Here is a 26,890-nt window from a genome sequence, read left to right as displayed (position 1 = left end):
CAGTAAGTTCTTTATCTTCTCTAAGCCTCAGGTTCCTCATCTCTGATATGAGAAAATATTCTCATATAGTCTTTTTCAAAATATTCTCATCTCTGATATGAGATGAGAATATTTTGAAATGAAAGATATGAGAAAATATTCTCATATAGTCTTTTTACATCAGTTGTTGTGAAGATGAAATGGGATGTTGAATGAAAAACTCTTAGCTCAGTGTCTGGCACATACTAAATATTCACTAAATATTAGCTGCTGTTCTTATAGGTAAGAATATAATTTATTATAAGCTATTGCATGTCAGGGGCCTCCAGGTACATTACCTCTTATCCTGATAATAATCTTAGAGGCTAATTATTATTGTCTCTACCTTACAGATAAATTCAAGGTCACTTGGCTAGAAAGTGGCAAAGCAGAGGTTTCCTCTGATCTGAAAAATACATCAGATTTCACCTGAATACCATCAAACTGCCAGAAGAACTGCCCAATAGAAAGCCTCATGCCAATGCCACTATGTTTCAAGTTGGCATTTGTAAAACCTATTGAGTCAAGATAAGGTCAAAGGAAAATCTTTAGCAGAATAACTAATTTGGTCAAAACCAATTTGCTCCTTCAAGCTTTATCACAGAATTTATAGGAAAACGCAAAATGCTATCCAATCAATTAACTGTATTCCATAGATAAAATTTAATAACCCGAAATTTAAGAGTCTCTATGTTAGTTCTCTTTGAATAAATATTAATGAAACTCATCTAATATCAGGCACAGTTGGATCCAGGCTCTTTGCTTTCCTGTCCTTCCCCACACTGACTCTGTTTTCAGTTCTGCTTTTCCCTATTGGCTGACTTATTCTTCCTCTCTGAAAAATTGCAGTATGCGTTGATGCAGATATTTGATAAGGCATCAACACCTTATCCTCACAGTCCAGTAATCTTAACAGATAGACATTTTTTTCTTCCTATATGTGTATACAATTGATCCTTGAACAACAAAGTTTGAACTGTGCAAGTGCACTTACAGGCAGATTTTCTTCCAGCTCTGCCACCTCCAAGATAGATTAATCCCTCCTCTTTCCTGAAGATGTTGAGAATAAAGACCTTTATGATGATCACTTTCATTTAGTAACTACATTTTCTCTTTCTTGTAATTTTCTAAATAAGATTTTCTTTTCTCTATCTTACTTTATTATAAAAACATATTATGTAACGCATGTAACACATAAAATACGTGTTAATGAACTTTATGATATTATCAGTTAGGCTTCCAGTCAACACCAGTCTATAAGCAGTAAAGTTTTGGGGGAGTGAAAAGTTATATGCAGCTTTTCACTGCATGAGGAGTCATCACTCCTAACCTCTGTGTTGTTCAAAGGTTAATTGCATTGGTCACCAGTAATAACTTGGACCTTTTTTAGCCATAGAGCATAATCAGTTATATGAAGAAGTGAGATGGAAGCCACACTTCGACTGACAATGCCTACAATGACTCCTTGAAATGGGAAAAGAGGTTCCCAAAGAAAACATTCGATTTACAGAAAGAAAGAATAGGGAAGTGTATTAAGTAGACAAAACTCCCATGAGTACCATGTTCATTAGAGTATTTTTCAGAAAGAAATTTTAATATTTACTTTTGGTCCTATTCTCCTTCATTCATTCGGAGGAAACAAAGTGAACAAAGACACAGAGGCAGAGATATGAAAGAGAGATTCAGGCCAGTGAGCAGACTGGGTTGGATGCAGCATAACAAGTGTAGGAGACGTGGTGGGAAATTGAGCTAGCGATCTAGCTTGAAGTCAGGTAGTGAAAGGTCTTGAAACCACAGACATCTGCTATGGCTGATGAGATCTTTCAGACATTTGAGTAGAGGAGGAGGCTTGTCAGAGTGTAGCCTTGGAAAGACTGATCTAGAAGCAACATGAAGGCGGAGAGGGAGGAGTGAGAAGGGAGCTATCTGGGCTCCTCTGCTCCTTTAAAGTACTTTGTGTATCATAGAATGTGGCCGTGTGTCTCACCCACTAGAGTGAGCCCCTGGAGCAGAGCTGAGTGTGCTGTCCACCTCTGGCTGCTTGTGCCAGTGGATGATGCATTTACCTGTAAAGCACAGTACAGCTAGACGTTAGGAGGCAGCAGTACAAATGCTGGGGCTACTGCTGCCTGTGTTGCAGATGAAAATACTTTTGGGAGTCCATGTAAAATGTCTTTACCTATGTCTGCTGAAGTTTCTTTTAGTATAATGACAACTGTCTGGAAATTTAGGATATGCAGATCTATATTCTAAACTTAGCTCTGTACTTGATGATGTGGGGTTTGGGGTAATTCACCAACACCCCAACTTGTTTCTTTTCTCTTTAAAATAAGACTATTTTATTTACAACTATTAACTTGTGAAGTGAGAGTTATTCAGCTCACAAAAGGGATCTGGCATAGAGATAGTACTCAACGTTATTATTATCAGTCTATGATATTCTGATTTCATTTAGTCACCAACTCCCAGTTAGGTCCTGTTATTATTTTGCCCCATTTTACAGATGAGGAAACAATCTCGGGAAACAGAAGGGATTTACTCAAGCCATAACGTGGAGTCGTGTGGATTTGAACCTCGAATCTCAACTATGTGCAAACTCACAAAGGCAAACGAAGCCTCAGAGGAAGGGCAGGACAAGAGTGAGCACACAGGCGAGCGAGACGGGCCTCTAGAAGGACACCCGTAGATCTCCGAGGAAGACAGACGGCACAGATCAAAAACACCTAGGCTCTTCACCCGTCAGCAGCCACAACCTGGGTTCATTGCCTCGGAAGCGGAGAAAAACCTGGTCCCCGCCCAGAAACAGCCTTCTGCGTCCTTGGCGACCAGGGCGGAACAGGCGCCGCCCGCAAAGCAGGTCCTGTGATTGGCCGGATTCCGGGGCTCAGTCCCCACGCCCGTCCGTCCCCCAGAAGCACGGACCGCGCACCTCTGAGCTGCCAGGGTGGGAAGGCCGCCCTAGCGGTAAGGCCCCTCTCTGTTCTCTCCGAGGAACGATCTCAGGGCAGACGCGCAGCTTCGGGCAGGGAGGGGACTTGAGGATCACTAATTCTGGGTCTGGACGATTCCAGGCAGGTGCAAAGAGGTTGCAGGTCCCTGGGATTGGGGGGTTGCCCTCGCACAGCAGGTCTTTAGTATTGGACGTTGGAGACGAACTGTGGCCTAGCCATCAGACTCAAATACTGGAAACAGTCCTGCCCTTCATTCTTTCCGTGGTCCTTGTCAGATAACACACCCTCTCCGGGCCTTAGTTTTCCAATCTGTGAAGGCGCCTTTGCAGTAGAATTATTTCTAAAGCCCTTTCAGTCTCTGGGTGATTCTAAAAGGGAGTGTTCAGCTTGTGGCCAGGTCTACTGAACTTCTGAGTTTCCCTTGGCATCACTCTGTTTAAACACCCAGTGCTTATCTTGTGCAGGAATTAAATTTCGGATTCCTTGGATTGTTGTAGAAAGAGATCAGCGATCACAACAAAAGTATCTCTCCCTTGTGTGCGGGTTTCCTTCAGATGCATTATCTCCTTGGATTCACTCCCACATCCCTGAAAACAGACCCAGAATTATGCTGATCTCATAAATGGGAAAACTAAACATCAGAACTGAACATGGATTCTTCATATGTTACACTAATGCCCTAGTTTCTGCTCTGACCTTGTACTACCATCCTGTAGTACAGGGAAGGTAGAGTCACCTACCTTCCTTAAGAGGTGCAGACCACTTAAGTGAGATTCCCAAGTCTGCTAATTACCAGTGATGCGATGCCATGTGAGTAAAGTCACATAGCTACATTTTGCCTGTTTCCTCAACTATAAAACAAAAATGATAACAGTAATTAAAAGTCTCTATCTCATGCCTTTGTTAGGAGTGTTAAGTGAGGTAACATAGGAGAAGCACTTTCTCCTATTATTATTGTTTGTTGTTATTGACAAGGATGATGCAGTTCCCTAATGGAAAATCAAGAGGAATAATTTACTTATTTTCATCCCTAAGGATCTGAAGGGATTTTGAAGAGAATCATGTCTGCAGTGTGGAAGACTCCCCATGGATCAGATGCAATGCCTGAGATTATGGTGAAAATCATTGGAAGTAAACATTTTCGATACCTCGTGGAGAAGCCAAAGATGTAAGTCCATATTTGAAAAATATCTATGTTGCTTGGATAATAATAAAGTTTTATTATTTTGTTTTAGCCCAGAAATTTAAAGTTAAAAAATGCCATCCAAGGAAAGCAAAGTCATTAAGATGCAACAGTAGAAGTAAAATAGTGTTGATAACTTCCATGTGCGCTGTTTTCCTGATATTTTTCATCTTTATAATTCCCCATACTCCTTAATTACTTGGGCTGATTTTCCAAATAGATGGGAAATATGAACATTGCCACATTTATAAATACTAATGGAGCATTGCTGCTTTTTCTCATCGAGTTTGTAATCTACCACATGTAGTAATTTTGGGCAGAGTGGGGGAGGTTTATTAGTCAATTTATTGTGGATTAAAGGTGTAAGATTAATATAGAATCATAAACTGTAAGGTTTTCACTTACTCCTGTTTGTATTTGATACTCCTCTAAGTAGAGGATTCTCAGATTATGGCTAAAATGCCTTTCTTCTCTTCCAAACCCATCACAGTCACATTTAAGAGACAACACTCAGATCTCTCTAATATTCATTAGATGTTTCAGCACTAGCTCTTTCTTACAGAGCTTTGGTGGCTCCAAAAAGAAGGGAAGGTACTGGATCTTTCTTACAGTAGACATTCCATAAGTAGTAGCTAGTCAAAAATTGCTTTTCCATCCTAGGATTACTTCCTTGGCTCTATCTTCAATTTCAGACACTCATAGACTGAACAAATATACAAAGATATGGTATCATTGAACATAAGTGCAAGAAGCAATTTTTACTAAACCTGACTATCATCAGAATCACCAGGAGAGTCCTTAAAAATAAAGATTCAGGATCCAATTCAAGGTCTGCTGAATCAAAATCTCTGAATGCAAGTCATCAAGACTGCTGTTATGAAGTGCAAGCTTTAATAAGGCTTTAGAAAGGCACATTAGTTCTACCTCCCCATCATCAATATTGTAAGGTCTAGAGAGATTCCAAAGTGACTGCTATAATCAGTTCATGTCTGCCACTGCATAGGAACTGAGGTTTGTAGCAGGTGAGTCATACATTTAGGATCTCTACAGAGCTGAGAAGTGTGAATTTGAATCTTAGGTATGATTCTTTCTTGCTTTTTGACATTGGAAAAATGAATTAACATCTTTGGCCTTAGATTCTACATATATAAAACAACGCCTATCTAGTAGTAGGGTTATTGTGAGGATTAAAGGAGAAAAAGTATGAAAAGCACCTTTCCAGTGTCTATCATAAACAACATGCTTAGTAAATAATTATGCTATCATTACTGATGTCTTTCTATAGCTATAAAACATGTAACAAAAAAATCAAACCTCTTTCTGGGAAATGCTTGATGTCCCTTTTATATTCTATGCCTATGACGCAGTTTATGTCTGTTTTGTAGATGAGGAAACTAAGACACTGTCACATGATAAGTGATTATTTTGAGATCTGTCAAATCCCTGTCACTGTCAAGAAAAGTAAATAAAATTAGTTTGAACACCTGTCTCAGATCTTCTACCTGCAAGACTATATTATTTCTAATTCCATTCCTTCCTTAGGTTGTTGGTTTAGCTTTATTCTCTCTGAAACCCCTTGCTTTTTCCAAGGGTATGGCGCTTAATATGTTTTTAAATGGAAAGTGGGAAGGAGTCCTTAATTTTTTAAATAGTGAAGATTTAGCTTTGTCTTATAGGAAGGTGGCTTTTCCCATTTTGTTTTCTAAACTTCAGGAACCAGGAAAAAGAAAGAGTGCATTAAATCAGCTAAATTAATTGTAAAATAAAAGATTCAGTTATCTCTCTCCTATTATACTATAAAAACTCGTGTTTTTTAAGGCAGTAAGACAGGTCTTTGTTTGTTGTGTTTCCTATAGATTTCATGTTACTGTTGCTGGGGTGACATAGGGTAATTAATATACATTGCTAAAACATTCTTGTGGGTTTAAAACTAAGCAATTCTTAAAAGGCTTCTTGTTGCTCAGGTAAGGAAAGCGCTGCCACTGTCATGTCATTCATGTCACAGAATCTGTCTTCCCAAAAGTGTTTGTCCTCGTAAACTAGGGCCTAAAGAGGGTATTTTCTTTGGGGTGAATAAGTGGAACCTATTAGTAAAAATTCACTTAAGAAGTATAAGTAAGCATCAAAAAAGAAAGGCATCTCCAAAACGAAAAAAAAAAAAAAATGTACAATTTCCTGTAGGATATGTGTTGATGATGGGATAGTATGTCAGACCCGAAGGTGGCCTTGCAGATGCAGCCCACTAAATTAGCTTACTGGGGCTGCTGTAATCACATATAACAAACTGGGTGGCTTCGAACAACAGATGTTCATGGTCTCAAGTTCTGGAGGCCAGAAGTCTGAGGTCAAAGTGTCCATAGAGGGTGCCTGTGAAGATGCCAGGGAAGAACCTGTGTGTCCCAGGCCTCCTTTTGCTTCTGGCAGTTCCTTGGTTTGTGCAGCATATCTCCAAGCATTACCTGGCTTTCTCCCTGCATCTGCATCTTGTCCAATTTCCCCTTTTTATAAAGACACCAATCCATTAGATTAAGGGCCGACCCTCATCTAATATGACCTCATCTCAACTCGTTACCTCTGTAATAACCATATTTCCAAATAAGATCACATGCCGAGGTATGGGGTTAGAATATAAACACAGGAATCTTGGCAGGGCCATAGTTCAACCCATAACAACCAGTCTCCCATTTTCCAGATAAGATGAGATAACGAAGCCCTCAGTGGTCTTAAAGTGAGCGCCTGAAATTCCAGGCTGATTATTAAGAACTAAAACTGGAATGGAGCTCTCCTTCCCTCCTTCCTTAAGTTAAACTGTGTAATTGTTCACAGATCAAAGAAAAATACTTATCTTTAGCGTACATATGTTTCACAAAGGAGATTCATCTGTAGGCTTCAAAGAGTGAAACAAGTTTCCTCTCAGTTGTGCCATCATCGTCTTCCTCCTAGGTCTCTATAACGGCTTCCAACCTAGTTCTCTGTCTCCAATCTTCAGGCTCTCTAACTGACGCGCTAAAGCTTTTGCTCCTGAATATGTAGTCCATGGATCTCCAGCATCAGTCTCAGCTGGGAACTTGTTAGAAACAGGACCTCAGCTCCCTTCCTGATGTATGAATCAGAATCTTACTTTAAACCTGGATTTTCAGGTGACTCCTCCGCACCTTCCAGTTTGAGAAGCCCCATTCTCAAGTATGGCCAGTGTGATTTTTCTTAAATGAAAATCTAATGATGTGCTGCCACCACCAAACTCATATTTGCCTGCCCCATCTGGGGGTACCTGTAACTCCTGTAAGGATTAATATATGCTTACAACTTCTTATGCATTTTTGTCTCCCTATTTCACTGTAAATCGTATGTGCACAACTGTATCCCCAGAACAGAGGATAAAATCTTGTACATGGTAAAAGCTTATTAAATAAATTAGAGTAACATGGCTGCCAAGAAAAATAAAGATCTAGAAATATAATGCTTAGTTGCTTTAAATAAATCCAAATCTAAAGGCCCATGCTGTTCAAATAGCATGCAGATGTTACTATGGAACCCTGATGAGTAACGTGCCATGTGACAGGAGACATGTATTCTCATTTTCAAAAAGGGGATAGAAGCTAGTAATAACACTACAGAGTCAGGGGCTTCTGGGCAATTTCTGGCAAAACTTTAGGTCAAAGAATTAAATATATTAATTGCGAAAATAAAATATGAAATTTTCCCAACCTAGTAAGGCAGGATAATATTCAACTCCAGGTAATACAGAGAACACCACAGAGATATTCCTCAAGAAGAGCAACTCCAAGGCACATAATCATCAGATTCACCAGGGTTGAAATGAAGGAGAAAATACTAAGGGCAGCCAGAGAGAAAGGTCAGGTTACCCACAAAGGGAAGCCTATCAGACTTACAGCAGGTCTCTCAGCAGAAACCCTACAAGCCAGAAGAGAGTGGGGGCCAATATTCAACATCCTTAAAGAAAAGAACTTTCAACCCAGAATTTCACATCCAGCCAAACTAAGCTTCACAAGTGAAGGAAAAATAAAGTTTTTTGTGAATAAGTAAGCACTCAGAGATTTCATCACCACCAGGCCTGCTTTACAAGAGCTTCTGAAAGAACCACTGCACATAGAAAGGAACAAACAGTATCAGCCTTTCTAAAAAATTATCAAAAAGAGCATCAATATAATGAAGAATTTACATGAACTAATGGACAAAATAGCCAGCTAATATTAAATGGCAGTATTAAACTCACATATATTATTATTAATTCTAAATTTAAATTGACTAAATCCCCCAATCCAAAGACAGACAGGCAATTTGAATAAAAAACTAAAACCCATCAGTTTGCTGCATCCAGACCCATCTCACATTCAAGGATACACAAAGACTCAAAATAAGGGATGGAGAAGGATTTACCAACCAACCAGAGAGCTAAAATAAATAAATATAAAGCAGAAGTTACAATTAAGCAACAAAGATCAAAAGAAGCAAAGAAGGACATTATATAATGATAAAAGGATCAATGCAACAACAAGAAGAGCTAAAGATTCTAAATATATACGCACCCAATACAGGAATACGCAGACATACAAGACTTATAAAGAGACTTAGACTCCCACATAATAATAGTGGGAGACTTCAACATTAATATTAGACAGATCAGTGAGACAGAAAATTAACAACGATATCCAGGACTTGAACTCAGATCTGGAACAAGTAAATGTAATTAACATTTATAGAACTCTCCACTGTAAATATACAAAATATACACTCTCATCAGTACCACATCATATCAACTTAGAAGTTTAAACGAAATCTTGGTTGGCTCCTTGTTTGTTATTCTCTTCCCTCATTTTCTTTTATATCTCCATTATTAAGGACAATTACAGGCATACCCATATTTAGATTGCATTCTAGCCTGGGCAATAAAGCAATACCCCATCCTCTCTCCCTCTTCCTCTTTCTCTTTCTTCCTCTTTTTTATTCTAAAAAAAAAAAAGAAAAAAAAAAAAAGAAAGTGATGATCACCAAGAGTAGGTAGGCATTAACTAAAAATAGATAATGCCAAAATGGTTCCATTCCAATCATTGCCCAAATGAAGAGAATGTTAAAGACAGTAGGTGTTGATTTGTGAGCCATTGGGCACATCTTTCTCACAAAGGCCTGAAGCAAAGCAGATGACTCTAGATTGGATAGTGTTGAGATAAGTGATGTACCACCGAAGCGGTAATGGAACAACTGATACAAACACAACTTGTTGGAGGTGGGGAGGATTTTGTGTGTCTGATCCTGTTCTTATTCAACAGTTTTTAATACACAATCAAAGGAAGATAGACAAATTGTTTTAATAAATCTACAGGGAGCAGAAAGCTATATATGTTACAGAGAAATCTTTTATAAAGTGATGAGTCAATGGATTCAGAAAACTTCATTGTTGTCTTAATAAATTGCCACAACCACCACAACCTACAGCAACTACCACCCTCATCAGTTAGCAGGCATCAACACTGAGGCAAGCCCCTCTACTAGCAGAAAGATTAGGACTTGCTGAAGGCTCAGAGATGATTATTAGCACATTTTAGCAATAAAGTATTTTAAATTAAGGTATGTGCATTGTTTTTTAGACAGTGCTACTGCACATGTAACGGAGTATATAGTACAGTGTAAACATAATTTTATATGCACTGTGAAACCAAAAAAAAAGTATGTGAATCACTTTATTGTGATATTTGCTTTATTATAGCCCTCTGGAACCAAACCACAAATCTCTGAGGTTTGCCTGCAATTTGCATTGATATTTATAGCCAAGTAATGCAAAGTTCTGGCATTTTCCCACGTGATTGTCCTAGAGCCTGTATACTGTCATTTTTGAACCCCCCAAAACGTTTTATAATAATAAATTCTTTGTGACTTGTCTTAAACTTCTTTAAGTGTTAATGTTAACAGTTTTAGAAATTAATGCATACATGGAATTCCATCAACTTCTTTTTCACAAATATTAACTGAGCATCTACTGAGTGCCAAGCTGTGGAGACACAGAAGTGTACCTAAAGTTCTAATGATATTAAACACATAATAGACAGATAAACAATGATTATTCATGTAGAGATAGTGAAAGAAGGAAAAATAAAGGAACCTAAGGGTCTATCAGCTCTTAAAGGGTGTTCCCAGAAGCTGTCTCTGAGCAAGAGATAGTTGAACTGAGACTGTGTGGAGATAACAGCTAGAATTATGCAATGAGAATTATCCCAAGTTAGCTAGCAGTGAGCTAAGAGTAGTCCAGCTTTAATCCAAGTGGATATGGCTCTACCAGATTTAAACTCTCCATAAAGTTAATAGTATCTTCTTCCCTCCCCTGCTCCAGAAAAAGAGGCTGCAACTATTCACGGGCCTCAAGTTTGCCAGATATTGGGCATCTGGCATTCTCTTTATTAACTGTTACAAACAGATGGCACCTAAGTTGACCACCTGGAGCCCAAGCAATATATATATATATATTTGTATAAGGTTGCCTCATGCTTGCTCATTACATTAGTCAGGAGCAGAACTAATAGGAGACATATATATATATATATATATGAGTTTATTAAGCATTAACTCTCACAATCACAGGGTCCTACCATAGGCTGTCTGCAAGCTGAAGAGCAAGGAGAGCCAGTCTGAGTTCCAAAACTGAAGAACTTGGAGTCCAATGTTGGAGGGCAGGAAGCATCCATCAAGGGAGAAAGATGTAGGCTGGGAGCCTAGGCCAGCCTAGCCTTTTCATGTTTTTCTGTCTGCTTTATATTCTAGCTGTCCTGGCAGCTGACTGGATGGTGCCCACCCAGATTAAGGGTGGGTGTATCTTTCCCAGTCCACTGACTCAAATGGTAATCTCCTTTGGTAACACTCTCACAGACACACCCAGGATCAATACTTTGCATCCTTCAATCCAATCAAGTTGACACTTATTATTGGCCATCACACTCATAAAAACTAGAACATCATCCCTCACCAGGAGTGCAATGCTCAGGATCAGGGAACCCATATACCTGCTGCTTTCCTGCCTCTAAGGTCCAACCTGCACCAAGTGATACCACAGGTATTCACCTACATCCTAGTGACTACACAGACCTACAGAGGAAGTAGATCATCCAAATAGCTGAAGAAACAGCATTCTAAGGAGAGAGAATAGTCAAATAAAGCCTCTTGGTATGTTTAAGAAAGAGCAGGAAAATCATTGTGGAGCACAGTGGAGAACGGGGAGAGGGGCAGGAAATAAGGTCAGAGAAGCCAACGGGGCTCAGGTTATGGCCAGTGTGGTCATAGTAGGAACTTTGGATTTTGTTCTAGGTAGTATGGAAAACCACTGGAAAATTGAAAGCAAGGATCCTGACATTGTATTTATGTTCCCTAACGGATACTTCTGCCTGCTAAGTGGTGAGCAACTTGGGAGTGACACAAATAAAAAGAGAGAAAGCATTTAGATAGTTATTACAATGATCTAGGCAGGATATGGTAGCAGTGAACAATTATAGTTCGTACATAAACTATGGATAAATTTTGTGATTGAAAAATTTAAGTATCCCATTTATTATTTTTTTAGAAACAACTAATCAATAAACCTTATCTTAGTTTATTACTTTTCACACTATGTAATCTACACAATAGCTGAATATCTATGAACTCAATCTCTCATTAAAACTGAACAATAATATCACAGAAGATAGTTATCTCCATTTTTACCAGTTCAAAATGATAAAGTAATATGCTAAAATCATACTTCTATTAAGCCCTTTCCACTGCATTAAACTGCTTCTGTATTAATATCCTAGAATCATTTTTGTTTGTTTTTGTTTATGTGTTTATTCTAGGCTCTGTGAGAAGTATAAAGAAGCATAATATGCTGTTGTTCTAGTCATAAGTCTGTAAATAAGAGTACAGAGCATTATGTGAGCAAATAGTAAATAAATGTTTTGGAAAACTTGTAAGTGCCCATTGGTTCCAAATATTGAGACTATGAGGTAACAGTTACTTTTACCATTTGAATCTATGTATTTCAAAAAATATAATACAAAGTCAAAGTCAAAAACAAAATACTGTTTACAACATATGTGACAGAAAATTAATTAACTCCTAAATGCATATAGAGCTTTTCCAAATCAATGGGAAAAGATGAACAGCCAGATTTCAATAGCTGGGAATAGACCTAGACAGCCAATAGGAGAAATAAAAAGGGACAACAGTTATGTGGGAGGAGATTCAACCTGCATGATAATAAAAGAAATCTAAATAGTCATGAAATATCATTTTTTATAAATCAAATTAGGAATGTTTTTATAATGAATATACCCAGGGCTGGCAGGTGTTTGGAGAAAATACTCATATGATAGTGTATTTTTTAAAGTGCACATATTGAAAGCCTTAAAAGTATATGTACTTTAGCATAAAATCTGTATCTATGAATCAATTCTGTGGAAACAATTATGGATGAGTGTAATGGTTTGGTTACAAAGATTTACACAAAAATGTGTGTTGTGTCTGGGTCCCAACAGGAAACAGATTATACACTCAAACTAGGATGGCTTTAGTTTAAAAGGACTAATTACAAAGACGTATGCTGAGATGAAGCGAACTGCAAGGTATGGTGTAGAAATAACCAGCTAGAAGCTGCAAGGTTGGTAGGAGCACTAGGTCTGAAGAGAGGAGAGGAGGGGAATCTTACCAAAACTAAAGGAAATATTCTGTAGCTTGGACTATCTTGAGAAAAGTAGAGTGACCTTTGGTCAAGAGACACAGGTAGCCCGAGTCAACTTTGCAGGGAGGAAAGCTCCTCCTGCCGGGGCTACCTATTGGCCCAAACCACCCAGAATCATAAGGCATAGGCACTGTTTTTTCTTAGAAACAGGATCTCAGTCCATCACCCAGGCTGGAGTACAATGGAGGGATCAGAGCTCATTGCAGCCTGGAACTCCTGGGCTCAAACAATCCTCCTGCCTCAGCTTTCCAAGAAACTGGGACTGCAGGTGTACACCACAATGCCCACATTTTTTTTAATTTTTTTTTATTTATTTTTTTTTGGTAGAGATGGGGTCTGATCATGTCGTCCAGGCTGGACTGGAGCTCCTGGTTTCAAGTGATATTCTTACTTGGGCCTCCTAAAGTATGAGATTGTAAGTGTGAGCCACTATGTCCAGCCTCATGGGCACTGTTGATAAAGTAAGTTCACAGAGGTCAATTTTCTGTGGTTGAAAATGTTGGTCAGGATATACGTGTAAAAGCAACATCTCCAGCAGAGCAGCAACATTTAAATTATAAAAATTTGGAAGGCCGGATGCGGTGGCTCACCCCTGTAATCCCAGCACTTTGGGAGGCCAAGGCGGGTGGATCACCTGAGGTCGGGAGTTTGAGACCAGCCTGACCAACATGGAGAAAATCCCGTCTCTACTAAAAATACAAAATATTAGCTAGGCGTGGTGGTGCATGTCTGTAATCCCAGCTACTTGGGAAGCCGAGACAGGAAACTTTCTTGAGCCCGGGAGGCGGAGGTTGCAGTGAACCAAGATTGTGCCCTTGCACTCTAGACTCGGCAACAAGAGCGAAATAAAAGAAAAAATTTGGAAACCAAATTAATGTTCAACAATATAGGACAAATTAAATAAACTCTTGTACATCTATATAGTGAAATACCCTTAGACATTTAAAATGTTGGTGTAGATATGGAAGTATTGGCCTGTAAAGATATCTGCGTTATTTTGTCAATTGGAAAAATGCAGGGTCCAGCCCCGCAGGGTCTTGTGGGTGTTCTTTTGTGTACGGAGACTATAGATCGTAGAAAAGAAAGAAGAACACAGAGATAAGAGAGTAATTCATCTGGGCTTGGGGAACCACTGCTACCGAAGGCCAGAGTCCATCAGTGGCCCGGAATGCCTGGACGCGCTGATATTTATTGTATACAAGGCAGAGGGGCAGGGTCAGGAGAGTGATTGACAGGGGTCAAACAAATCACATTCCAACGATACGGCTGGGCCACGTGGGCACAGTACAGAGGGTCACGTGGGTACAGTGCAGAGGGCCCCCTCCCTCTCAGGTAGCCACTTCGAGGAGGGGAGGCACACACGTCAGTAGCTTTCTATGTACTTATCAGAGAGATCAAAAGGCCTTTAGGATTCCTCTATTCTTACTTCTCACAGATTCTAAAAATTTACAGGGAAACATCGGGTGGAAAAGTGGAACATGAAAGTGGACAAGGATGGTGATCATTGGAGTATAGCATCACGGAGAGGTGTTTAAACCCCTGGATGTCTGCGGGCTGGCCTGACTAGTGTCAGACCTTCCTCAAGAGCTGGCAGAGCAGATTTATCTCAGAAACTCCCCAGTGAAAGGGAAACGCCCCCTCACGGCCTGCTCCTCCCTAGACGCTGGCTGGTGTTACTACAAGGCCTGCCCGCTAAGTAACAGGTACCTTCCCAGGTGTTGGCCTTACAGCAAGGCATTTATTCTCGCCTCCTGATCACTTCTCACAATGTCCCTTCAGTTCCAAATTATATTTCACCGGATTATGTCTATAGTATAAGACTAAAGTGTTCCTGCACTGAAGCAAAGATTAATAGAGAATATGATGTAATAACATTGATAATATAATTGATTATGTGATTGAATCTATATCTATTTGGTGTCATTTCTATAACTAAGCAATCAGTAAATAAATATATAATAGCTATAACTAAGTAACCAGGAAATCTATTTGCTATCATTTTTACAACTAAGTAATCAGTTATTTATTATGCTGGGACAGACTGTGCCTTCAGTCTCTTGCCATAGTATCTGGGCAACTTTCTTCCCACAGAAAAAATTCTTAAGAGATTAGAAAGGTTGATTACAATCAATCTGTGTTTCAAAACAAAGCAAAACTTCCCGTGTGTGTATATGGAAGCTTTACGTAATGAGATACAATAATATTTGGCCACCTTTAGTTTTGCCAGCTAAGATTTTGAGATAACTGATTTATATTGATAGAGTATTTTTTTAAAATCCAACATCTTTTTACATATTCCTGATTTAGTTCAATCTGATTAAACAAAATAACATAGCAATAATGATTGCTCCTCATTCCCACAGACCATGTGGATGCATCCAGACGTGATGCAAAGAACTGTTTATGCTGCATCCTTTCAGAGCATGGATGGAAGACCTGGCTCAGAAACTGTGCCCTACAGCACAGAGATCATTGGTGAACAGGCCAGGCAGTTGCACAGTCATTTTGCTTAGACTTGCAAAAGGAAAACAGGAGAGAATGCAAGTGCAAAAGACGTTAAATTTCAAGCCATTAAATATTGGCTCCAAGATTTACATTTTAGCTGATAAACATTGGCTCCAGACTGGCAAAGCTGCACTGTCCATAAAGCTCTTGGGAATAATCCACCTGAGAACATTACGATGCAACAATGTTTGGCGTTTTGTTTTGTTTTGTTTTCTGTAAAATTAAGGAATGTGATTGAGAAGAATTCTGCTTTATCAGAACAGATTTTTAATACAAATTAATCTTTGTTTTTTAAAAGGGGGGGTAATTTCTAAAATTTGTATTTACTGTGTTTGGTAAATAACAAGGTGGCCAGAGAGATTGCATTAATTATCTCTCTTTTTATCTATTTAAATAGATTTTCTTCAGTTCCTATCTACTACGAAACCTTGACTTTTTGAACTTTAGTTTTGCCTGTCAATAAAGAAAGTTTTGGGAGTCCAGAGAAAGAAGCATGACTTTGTACCTGAGTGATGAGGAGTGTGTATATAAAGGAGCTAGCCCTTTAACTTATGATTCACATAAAATTATTATTTGTCCAGGGCTGGTGGAGGAACACCAGGCTTGGTGCTCAATATTTTATACATTTTATCTTGATAAGGATTATTTTTTCTCATCTTGCAGCTTAGAACCTGGAAATCAGAGATTCTCAGTCACACAATGTGAAAGAATTTATGTGTGGCAACTGACACACATAAGCATTTAGGTAGAGCATATTAGCTAAAATAATTACATTGCTAAAGAAATGATTCAAGTATAGGTTTGGGAGTCTAATGAAAGTATTTTTAAGATCTTTTTGAAGACTAAATTTCTATGATATTAATACATGGTGTGGCTCCATGGCATAAAACAAATAAAAAGGCAAAAGAGAAAAAACCTTCATACTTTGACACAATAACATTAGCTGCATTAGCACAGGATTCACATTTCAGTTTCCATGTGGCGTTCAGTGAGGTTTTTCAGCTGTACTCCCCGCCCATTTCCGATTTTATTTTTTATTGTCTTTTTAAAAAGAGAAAAGTCTGGTTGTCTTGATTATCTCTTATTACTTACAAATAAGAACATGCTTTCATTTACTGAAATTAGATCCCCATTCACTGTGTTGGCACACTCGAGGCTGTCTTCTCCAGAGGGTTCAGGGCCTGTTAGATGGTGCACAGTTGGAAATTGGTGGCATTGAGTCGCTGCCAAGGCTGGCAGACCTTTAAGATGGCATCTGGTGACCTTTTGCTAAGCCCCCTGGGTCCTTCATTTGAGATTTTATGTTGTCAGCAGGGGTGTAATCCAAATCAAATGTGAGATCTGGTGAGCTGGAGTTATATGGGAGGTGGGGCCAGCGGGGGATCCCTACCTTGCTTTGGGCAGGGGATGCTACTAGACGACTTTGCAATGTTTCTTTCTAACCCTGAGACTCTGTGCTCTAGTGGAGGGTGACTCTAATGGGCTGGTTTGCAGAAAGAGCCCAGTGAAAGAGGGAACGATTGGACAGTTTTCTCCTCATTTGTTTATCATCCAGCAACACAGTAATCCTCATTAATTGCTCTCATTCCTGGATGACACTAAACTCTTCAGGGCACCCCCAGAGCAGCAGCTGAGGTCAGAAGTACATATGCAGAAGCTAGCTGTGTCTTGCTTCCAAGATAGTATTGATGGCTTTTTTTTCCCCGTCTTTTGAAATGGCAAATTTCTATTTCCAGTAATGTAGGTAGATAGTACACAAGCCCAAAAGAAAGAACTGTGAGTTTGTGAACAACGTAACAACCACTGCGTGTTGACAAATTGTGCTAATCACAGACACATGCCGTTTCTCAGCTAGAGTCATTTTCATAATTTTTAAAGTGCTATGTATTTTTTTTTAAATACAGCTTTTACTTGAAACAGATTTAACAGGTTATTTTTGGTTTTACATCGACAGTGGCTGTTCTAAAAGACAGGCAGATACGTTTTACATTTCTCCAGCAATTCTGTCCTGACACAGCCCACAAAAGGCTTTTGAAGGTGATTAAAGCAAAAATAATCCATTGTCCTTGCCTTTATCCAAAAGAGTTAACTCCCTGCCCCATGACCATTTTTGCCTTCAAATCTTGCACTTCCTACTTTGGTTATCTGCTCCTGTACTTTCAGCTCCTCACGTAATCCCAAACCTCATGGACCTTCCTCTGACTCTACTGGCAATAGGATCTGAGTCTGTGCAATGAAGTAGACAGGTTTAAATCCTGGCTCCGCTACTGAAAAGCCATGTAAATAGAATTAGGCCAATCACATCAAGTTTCCTGGTCTTATTTTTTTCATCCTAAAATAAGAATAATAGAAACATCTGACCATAGTGTTGATTTAAGGAATACATAATCTAATTTATATAAATAAGTACAGTGTGGCTGTCATGTTAAATGTTCAGCAATACTATTATTTTTGTAACCATTGCAAATCACAGTTATTTCTGTCTCTTATGAACTTCAAATAGTACTGAATCCTTGCAATGTCCATTTGGCATTTATTTATATGCTAACTGGGTATGTTTCATATTACTTACATAATTTTTATACCAATCTAATACTTTATAGAAATATAATATACCTATGTTGACATAAAAGTATACATCATAAGTCTACCATTCACTAAATTTTCACAAATATAATATACTCGTGCAAGGAACATCCAGATCAAGAAACAAAATAGCACCAGCATCCCAGAAATCCACTAGGCTTTCTTCTGGGCTATACATCTCCCCTCAAAGGTAACCACTATCCTGACTTCTAGAATCAAGTTTTACCAGTTGTTAGCTTTATTGTTTGCATACTCTTTGGACAACCAAATGAAATTTGAATTTCTTCAGGGCAGTGAACATACGTGTTTTCTCTCATTGCAAAAACTATTTGTCAAATATACAATCTCCTTCTCGTATTCCCATCTATTATCATTTGAGTGTGTTTTTCTGGCAAAGCCCCAGTTCTTTGTGAGCCCTACTGTCTGCCTTCTCTGCATGTCCGCGAGGACTACTGGGTGAAGTGCTATTCACCCTCTCAAACTGATTTCACAAAAGTCCGCGGTCTCCAGCCTTAATTGGCCACTCAGCTGGCCCAACCAACATGTCTTATTTTTCTGATTATCTCTCTTCCACTCTTCATAGCAGCTCTCCCGAACCATCTGCCCTTAATTCAGACGTTCTATCCCACTCCAGAGACCCAAGGTTACCATACCTTGTTATCAGAGAGAAAATTCAAGCTGTCAGCAACTTGATCAACCTCTTGTCATCAAATGTATGAATCTGCCTACTGCCTTACCTATTTTCTTACAACCTTATCCTGAGGTTTCCTTTCTGCCTCTGTCCTCTCAATGACTCCCATATCCTCTTGTCAAGGTCCATCTTATATCATCAATGATATCCTCTCCTTTTCTGTAGTTCAACTGGCTATTCACCATTGGCATTTCCACAGGTTAAACTCCCTACCATCTTTGAACATAATAACAAAGTCTTATCTGAAACCCTAAATTCCAGATCAATCATCACCCCCTCTTTCTCCCTTTGTGCAGCCAAACTTCTTCAAAGGGGTCTTTACACTTCCTGTCTACAGTTGCTTAACCCCACTCTTTCTTCAATCCACTTCAGTCTAGCACCCACCTACATTACCTCATTGAAACTCCCCATACCAAGATTCCTGACTCCATCCTTATGTCTAACCCTATGGACTCATTTCAGAATTTTCCTTTCTCAGCAGCATTCAATACTGTTGTACTCTCTCTGGAAACATCCTCTTGCTTTTCTACAAAGTCTTCCTTCTACTCTCCTAATTTCTATTCTACTTCACTGGAAATTTTTTAAACCACTTTTTAAGGCTCTTTTTTCCTCTTTAAATGTGGGTGTCCATCACAGTTCTTTCCTGGGCCTTCTTTTCTTCTTGTGCTACCACCACCAAGAGGGTGACTATAAAAATATACATACATTCAAATTATTGCCCATTATTTGATCTTATTCAAATCAACAAGTATTGGAGTTCAATAAGTATTATTTAAATCAATGAATATTATATTCAGATAACATTATATGCTTGTAAATGGATATTTTCCATTGTATCTATAAAGAACAGCCAGAATTTATAGACTGCCTTGTAGGTACAAGGCATAGCTAATTTGAAACTTATTTTTTCTGATTATAAAATAATATTTTCTTACATAGAAAATTTAGGATAATAATACTATAAAATATAATATGACATGATGTAGTATAATAGAATGCAATGTAATACCCTGAGTTCTACTACCCAGAGACACTTACTGTTAACTTCTGGCCCATTGTTTTCCAGATTGAATAGGCACACGTATTACATACATGCATTTTACACAGTTGAGACAATCATATTTTCACTTATTTTTATAAGTGGACGTATACTTGTCTCATTAAATTATTCATAATTGTTTTAATAACTATACACACCCTATCATGAGCAAAAAATGAAATAGTCAAACAGCTACCTATTATCAACTATTTAAAGTTTTCCAATTTTTTGCATTTTTTTTTTCCTTCATACAAATGCTAAAGATTGTTCTGCAATGTCTGAGTTTCCACTTCTTGACCCTTAATATGTTTTGCCAGGTCACCCACTGTAAGAATTATATCTGTCTTCTGTGTTTAAAAGGGTACCTTGTTACTGTTTTGATTGGTAAGACTTTTTGTTATTAAATGAGGTTGAACCTTTAACTTTGTTTGTTATTTGAACTACTTTAAATCATCCTACAGTTTTTTTTTTTCTTTCTTTTCTCTGTTTAATATTAAACTTAAATGAAAGGCTACCAGGAGAAAAGGAAGTGTCAAGGGGAGAGGCACAGAGCAGAACTGGAGCTGATGAACTGTTTTGACTTTCTTTTCTAAGGCTGAAAACACCTGTTACATTTACAAGTAAGAAATGTGATAACCTTTAGGGTTCAATTTTTATACTGACCATTGCTTACAGTAAGGGCTTGGGAGCAGATGGATAGATTATTAGTGTGAGGAAGAGGGTGAGGAAAAAGGTAAAGACTGAAAAGATAAAATTAATAACATGTTTTTGCTATGATACATAGACGAATAACCAATATTTACTTCCACATTCCACTGTGCTGAGTTACTGCTGTTCACAACACCAAACTAACACCTTCGATTCTCATGCCAGCTTAGTGCATGCGGAGTCTGCCTGTGAGTAACAGAGTAAAAAATTCTTTCTTCACAGCAATGAGAATGAGAACTTTAATACAGAAACTCAGACAATGCACCAGGAACCAATGACTGGTAATGCAAGACAGATGATCAGAGATCCCCCAGCTCCCATGAACTTCACTGATCAGCAAACCAATGATAATCCAGATGATGTGAAAGAGAACACAAACACAGAGAACAACCAGAAATCAGAAAACAACCAGAAACTACTAACAGGAGTACATAATAGCAGATTCCTGGATGGAAAAGTGAGTAACAAAAAATAACCAAGTTTATCAAGATAATTTATTAGGAAAATACAAATAAAAACATAGGTTCACACAAAAACACACTGTACAAATGTCCATTGATATATTTTGCAGGAGATAGAAATTAGAATCATTTTTTTCATCTCAAAATGAATTTCAAGATCATTTTGTATATTGTATCTTTGCTGTCCAACAGTGGAGTTGGTCATGACCACCAATGAAGTTGGTCATAGCAACCAATGGAGTTGGTCAACCTACTCTGCCTGTGGTTAGCTCAGTGATACTCAATAATACAGTGATAAGTGTTACTATACATGCAAAGTTGGGGCGTGTTGGAGGGTAAGAGTCTGTCTGCTTTTACATTATAAAAAACATAGTAATTTATTTTTAAAATACAATGCAACCACGTCTAATTACAAAAAAAATTACAGACCCCAAACTCTGTTGATAGAAATACATATCGCTGCACTCTGTTAACAATCAACCAAGCAATTCATAACAAACTAACTTGATAATGATGAATCTATATGATTAGTAATTTGTAATTAAAAAGCAAATAAAGCAGCAATTGAAAACTGGATCTAAATCAAGGGAAACTAATGATTCATTGATAACAAAGTACCATTTCCAAAATCGCTGAAATTGCAATTAAACAGATACATAGAGTAGGAGTTTTGCAATGCTGCCAAGCATTAAGTGGCAGCCAGATATTTTAGTAAAATACTGAATTAGAGTCTGCAGTAAACTCTAACATAACTATTTTTAGTTTGTAATTTTAATAGACCTTTTCAAATCACTGAACTACTAGCTAGTCTTTAGTCATATGAGAAAATGAATGCCTATGGATTTTTGATCTTGTGCTCATAAGAACCATGCAAAGGATCCAATTTTGGAGTGGTTAGCAGCCTATCTATGGACCTCAGACTATACTCTGTAAGTTCTAGTTGAACACTGAAGACCGGAAATGAAAGTGACTTTCCCAAAACATGAGCGGCACAGATGGGGCCAACACTGAAGCCTCTTAGTCTCCATTTGGCTGAGTCCTTTAATTTAGGCCTTGTTGACAGCAAAAGATAGTGAGTCTGCAGACGTGATATAATCCATTATGAATTTCCAAAGACCTTGGAAATGTTTATCTTAATTTTGATTCTGGCATTACTACATTTGTTGCTTTTGCTCCCAAAGAATGACCTTGGTCGTATGGTTGTAAAAGACTTTATTATTGACTAATTGCTTCCAGGTAAATTTTATTATTTATTCTTTTAAATTAACCCTGTGAGGCAGATGCCATTGTTATTTCTACCACCATGGCATAGACAATAAAACCAACATTCAGAAAGGATAAAGCGACGCATAAGTGTGCCGATAAGATATTCGTCTAGGTTTTCTTTTTCTTCTTTACTTAAATTGTTACTGATCTTTCTAATTATGAAACATTGCATAATCATGTAGCAATTTTTGAAAAACAGAAGGCAAGCATAAATAAGAAAAAAAGATCAGCTAGAGAACACTAGTGGTTTTCTTTCCCCTTCTTCCTTTTTCCTCCATGCATAGATAGAGAATGAGAATCATTATATATACTCTTTGTTATCCTACTTGATTCACTTCAAATCAAAAATTCTTCCCTTGGTGTGAAAAAAATCATCCTACGCATCATCTTTAATGGTTCCGTGAGAGTTGTACTCAAAACTAACACTTAGATGGATAGCATTTACTATGTGCCAGGAACTATTCTGAGCTCTTTACAGATATTAACTAATGTACTATTCCCGAGCACCCAGTGAGGTAGGAACTCTTACTGTCTTTAGTTCATGGTTAAGAGAGCTGAGAAACAGAGAGATCAAGTGCCTTTTCAAAGTCATAGAGCTGAGAAGTGGCAGACCCAACATTCAAGTCCAGGTTCTAGGTCCTTAGTCACCAAACTGTATACAGTCCTTTCTACAGATATAACACAGTTCACTTAACAAACGCCTTATGGGCACTTAAGCCATTTCTAGTTTTCCTCTTATATATAGAAGTCTGTTTCTTGACACTCCTCCTAATACATCAAGCTGCTCATTCCTTCCATGGACTCTGCATTCGCCATTACCATACGTAGCATGTTCATTAGGTAAGCTGTTCTTGACCTCTGTGATCTGGATTATTTGCTAGCCCTGCAGTACAGGGAGAAAATTTGCCCCTCCCCTCCCAGAATTCAACAGGGTTTCTGGTGGGAGGTTCGGCGGGGGCTAACACCCAGCCACCAAACAAGGAAGGCCTTGTGGGAGGTGTGGGGACAGACTAATTGGTTCTGTCTGCCGGGCGGGCGCGTGGTGCTGGCCTGCCAGATGGCAGCCACAGTTGCCTGGTACAGAGACCCTCATTACCAGCTTGACTAAGTGGTAAATGAAATCCTGCCGCAGTGCAAAAGCACACCAATCAGAACTCCTTCTACATCCTTATCAGTCACATATAGATGAAAATAAGCTTTCCTGCCTGGGACGTAACAGGCAATCTGGACCAGCTGAATTTGCTCCAAAAGAAAAGTTGCTGATAAAGATTGAGCTAACATGCGTGAGGACGAGAAAGTGTGAAACTCTTTTCCAAATCACAGAGTAAGTTCGAAGAGTCTCACTGGTAGGAAGTAAGTAACACTGAAGATGTTAAGAGAATCCCTCGTTTTGTGTATGTAAGAGTAGTGAGATCTCTTAGAAACAAACAAGTACAAACCTTCCTTTCACAAAGGAAGAATGAGAGGACCAGGGAGCTGAAATGCTCCAAGGTTTCACAAGAAAAGAGCTTGGCTATTCTGACTGCTAGCCCTAGGATCTTTGTGCCTCCAAATTCTGCTTTTATGGGTATTTTTTTTGAAAAGATATGTATTGTTTATATCATTTCTCAGAAGTATCAGCACTGCTTTCTCTCAGAAGAATAAAAAAGAATGTACGACTAGCAACAAACTCAGTAGCAAAGTTTCAAAAATAAAATGGGCGTGTGCTTTTTGCATCTGGTAGCATGAAAATGAAAGTGTTTGTGCTTCAATTTTAATAATTGTCACAGTTGATTGGGAAGATGTTCTTTTCCAAGCCCTTTTGTATGTTTTCCTTTGTTCATTCTCTACAATAGCCCTGCAAGGTAGGTAAAGGCACATGATATTATTTTTATTTTATAGATGAATAGACAGATGTCAAGGACATTTCTACTTGGCTGTGCATTTGCAGCTCAGATTCAGCAAACTCAAAGTAGAGCCTTTGATCTTGGACTTCTGATCGTCTGTGTCTGAATGGTCTCACCCCTCTCTCAACTGTATCAGCAAGAAACCTAAACATACTTTCCTCCTCTCTCTCCCTAACCCTGATATCCAACCAATCACAGAGTTCTTTAAATTCTACCTCCTTCATGTCTCTCAAAACATTCTCTTTATTTCCTCTGTCATAACCATAATCAGACCACTATTATGTCTCACCAGGGAGATTTTCATTATCTTCAAACTGACTTTTCTCTCTTTAAATGTCTCTCTCTGTATTGGTCAGCTATTGTGATAAATACTGCTGTGTAACAAATCACCCCACTACTCAGTGGTTTATAACAATAATCATTTATGCTCACATCTACAGATGTGAGCTTAAGCAGCTTTTATTTATCTCAGTTGGTTTGGGCTGGGTTTGGCTCTAAACTGTGGATTTTATTCAGCTCTGCTTTGTGTTTTCTTGTTCTGGATCCAGTGAGCTCCTCAAGGCATGTCTTTCTCATAATGATGGAAATGTTTTAAGAGAAAAAAACTCAATCACACAAGTACGTTTTAAGTCTTTGCTTTTTGCTTGTGTCAAATCCACTAACATCTCATTAGCCAAAGCAAACCACATGGCCAAGCACAACATGCATGGGGCAGGGATATATATGCTATCTTTTTTAGGAAGAACAACTTGATCAAATATAGACTCTGCTTAAAACACTTAAATGCCATCATTAAATCCCCATTGCCCTGGTATAAAATTCCAACTCCTTAACTTAGTATTCTAGCTCAACTTTGTCTATTCTTTATTTCACTTTCATCCTCATATCTCACTAAGCTGAAATTACATTCCACAGAGTTCCGTTCCTTTTCACATCAAATCCTTTGCCCATGCTCTTCTTTTTAGGTAAAATTCTCTCCCCTCCATCTTTATTTGATTAACTCATAATTATATAAGTGTCTCAACTACATAGCAGCTCTATCAAGAATCATTATTTCTGATTTCCAAGACTGAGGTAAATGCCTTTCCTAATGTATTTCCAAGTGACTCTGTGCATACTTCTATGGTGAATGTTGTCAAACTATTAAAATAAACTTTCCTTCTCTGTCTCCTTCCACAAGTGTGTAAGACCACAGAGAATAAGAATTGTTCCTTGTTCATTTTTATCTCCAAATGCTTTTCTCTGTATATTGGCTCAAAGCCAACATCTAGTTTAATGGGAAAACACTAGAGACCTTCTCATTTCAGTTTGGAAGAAGTTAAGAGTGCCCTCTGTCTCCACTGGCTTTTAATATTATGCTGGAGGTATTTGCCAATGCAATTAAACAAGAGAAAGAAATTGTAGGCATATTACTTATAAAGGAAGAGATAAAAACTATTTTCAGAGTATAAGATTGTATGTCTAAAATCTCAAGATAGTTAACAAAAATGCTACTGCAACAATTAAGAGAATTTGGCAAACTAGAAAGTTATAACATTGATAACACAAATCAATGGCCTTCATATATGTGAACAAAAATGAATTAGAAGATAAAATGGAAGCAAAGGCACAATTTACAATAGCAAATAAATGTAGAAGTAAATTGACTAAATAAATAAATCAAATGCCCAGGCATAAACTTAACAAGAAATGTCCAATCTTTATGAGAATGAAACATAAAGCACTCCTGAAAGACACAAGAGTAGATTTGAACAAATGGAAAAGCACGCTGTTTTCTTGTACATAAAATGTTAACATAGTCAAATGTCAATCCTCCCTGAGGTAATTTACAAATTTGGTGGGATTCCAATTAAAAAATAGTATTAGGTTTTATGTTTTACAACTAGCCAAATTGATCAGCAAGTTAATTTGGAATAACAAACAAGCTTGAATAGTCAGGAACACCCTGAAAAGAAGAAAACACGATGAGTAATGAGTAAGGTACCATTTCCAGATGTTAAAACAAAAAGCCTCTATATTTAAAATAATGTGGTTTTGGCACATGAATACATGAAAGACCAATGGAACTGAAAAGAAAAAATCAGTAAAAACCCACTGGCATATTGTAGTTTTGTATATGAGAAATTTTAATTTGGTCTATTCCTAATATACCATACATATATAGGATGTATATTAGGATACCTTCCAAATGCATCAGATATTTAAGTGTAAAGAAATAAAAATATTCAAATAGTACAAGTAAACATGAGTGATTTCCTCTATCATCTGGGATAAGGGATCCAATAACACTAATAATTTTCACCAAAAAAGTGATTATTTTCACCATATGCCAGAACTCCTGTAAGCAGAGTACATAAACACCTGACAAAGTGGGAGAGAAATCTGCAACTTGAATCATTGACAAATACATCTCTCATCTAGAATATTCTATTTAAAATAAAGAAGAAAAAGGGCAGTAAACTATTAGAAAAATGGGCAAAATATATGAACAGGTGATTCACAGAAAGACAAATGTAAATGTTCTTTAAACATATCAAAAGATGTGGACTTGCTTTTAATAAATAGAGTGTAAATTAATTCTATCCTGAAATATAATTTCTCATTAACAAAATCCAGGAAATTGATAACATAAATTGGCAAAATCCATATATTGATAATATACTTTGTTGGAAGGCTATGGGGAAATAGATAAACTGCTACAATGATTTTTTTAAAAAGTTAAATAGAAAAACCATTTTGGAAGGAAAATTGACAATAATTAGCAGAACTACATCGACATTTATTTGTTGACAACAAAATCTCACTTTGAGAAACCTGTCCCAAAGATACACTTGAAAAATATAATATTAAAAGATTTATACAGAAGATATATAC

The 26,890-nt window shown here is 37.8% G+C and overlaps 1 protein-coding gene across 1 annotated transcript in view; it reads left to right on the top strand.

The window, feature by feature from the left end:
- Positions 1 to 2,870: 2,870 nt before the first annotated feature.
- C11H1orf87 (chromosome 11 C1orf87 homolog) overlaps positions 2,871 to 26,890 on the top strand; it is an 81,059-nt gene continuing 57,039 nt past the window's right edge. The window contains exons 1-3 of the mRNA XM_003921492.4: positions 2,871 to 2,982; positions 4,005 to 4,137; positions 20,626 to 20,860. Of these exons, the coding sequence (XP_003921541.3) occupies positions 4,031 to 4,137; positions 20,626 to 20,860 (342 nt within the window). The 5' untranslated portion in view covers positions 2,871 to 2,982; positions 4,005 to 4,030. The remainder of the gene's footprint in view (positions 2,983 to 4,004; positions 4,138 to 20,625; positions 20,861 to 26,890) is intronic.

This window comes from Saimiri boliviensis, chromosome 11 (assembly GCF_048565385.1).
Source record: "Saimiri boliviensis isolate mSaiBol1 chromosome 11, mSaiBol1.pri, whole genome shotgun sequence".
Classification (NCBI taxonomy): domain Eukaryota; kingdom Metazoa; phylum Chordata; class Mammalia; order Primates; family Cebidae; genus Saimiri; species Saimiri boliviensis.
The sequence above is the reverse complement of the archived record's forward strand: the minus strand, read 5'-3'. Positions and strand labels throughout refer to the sequence as shown.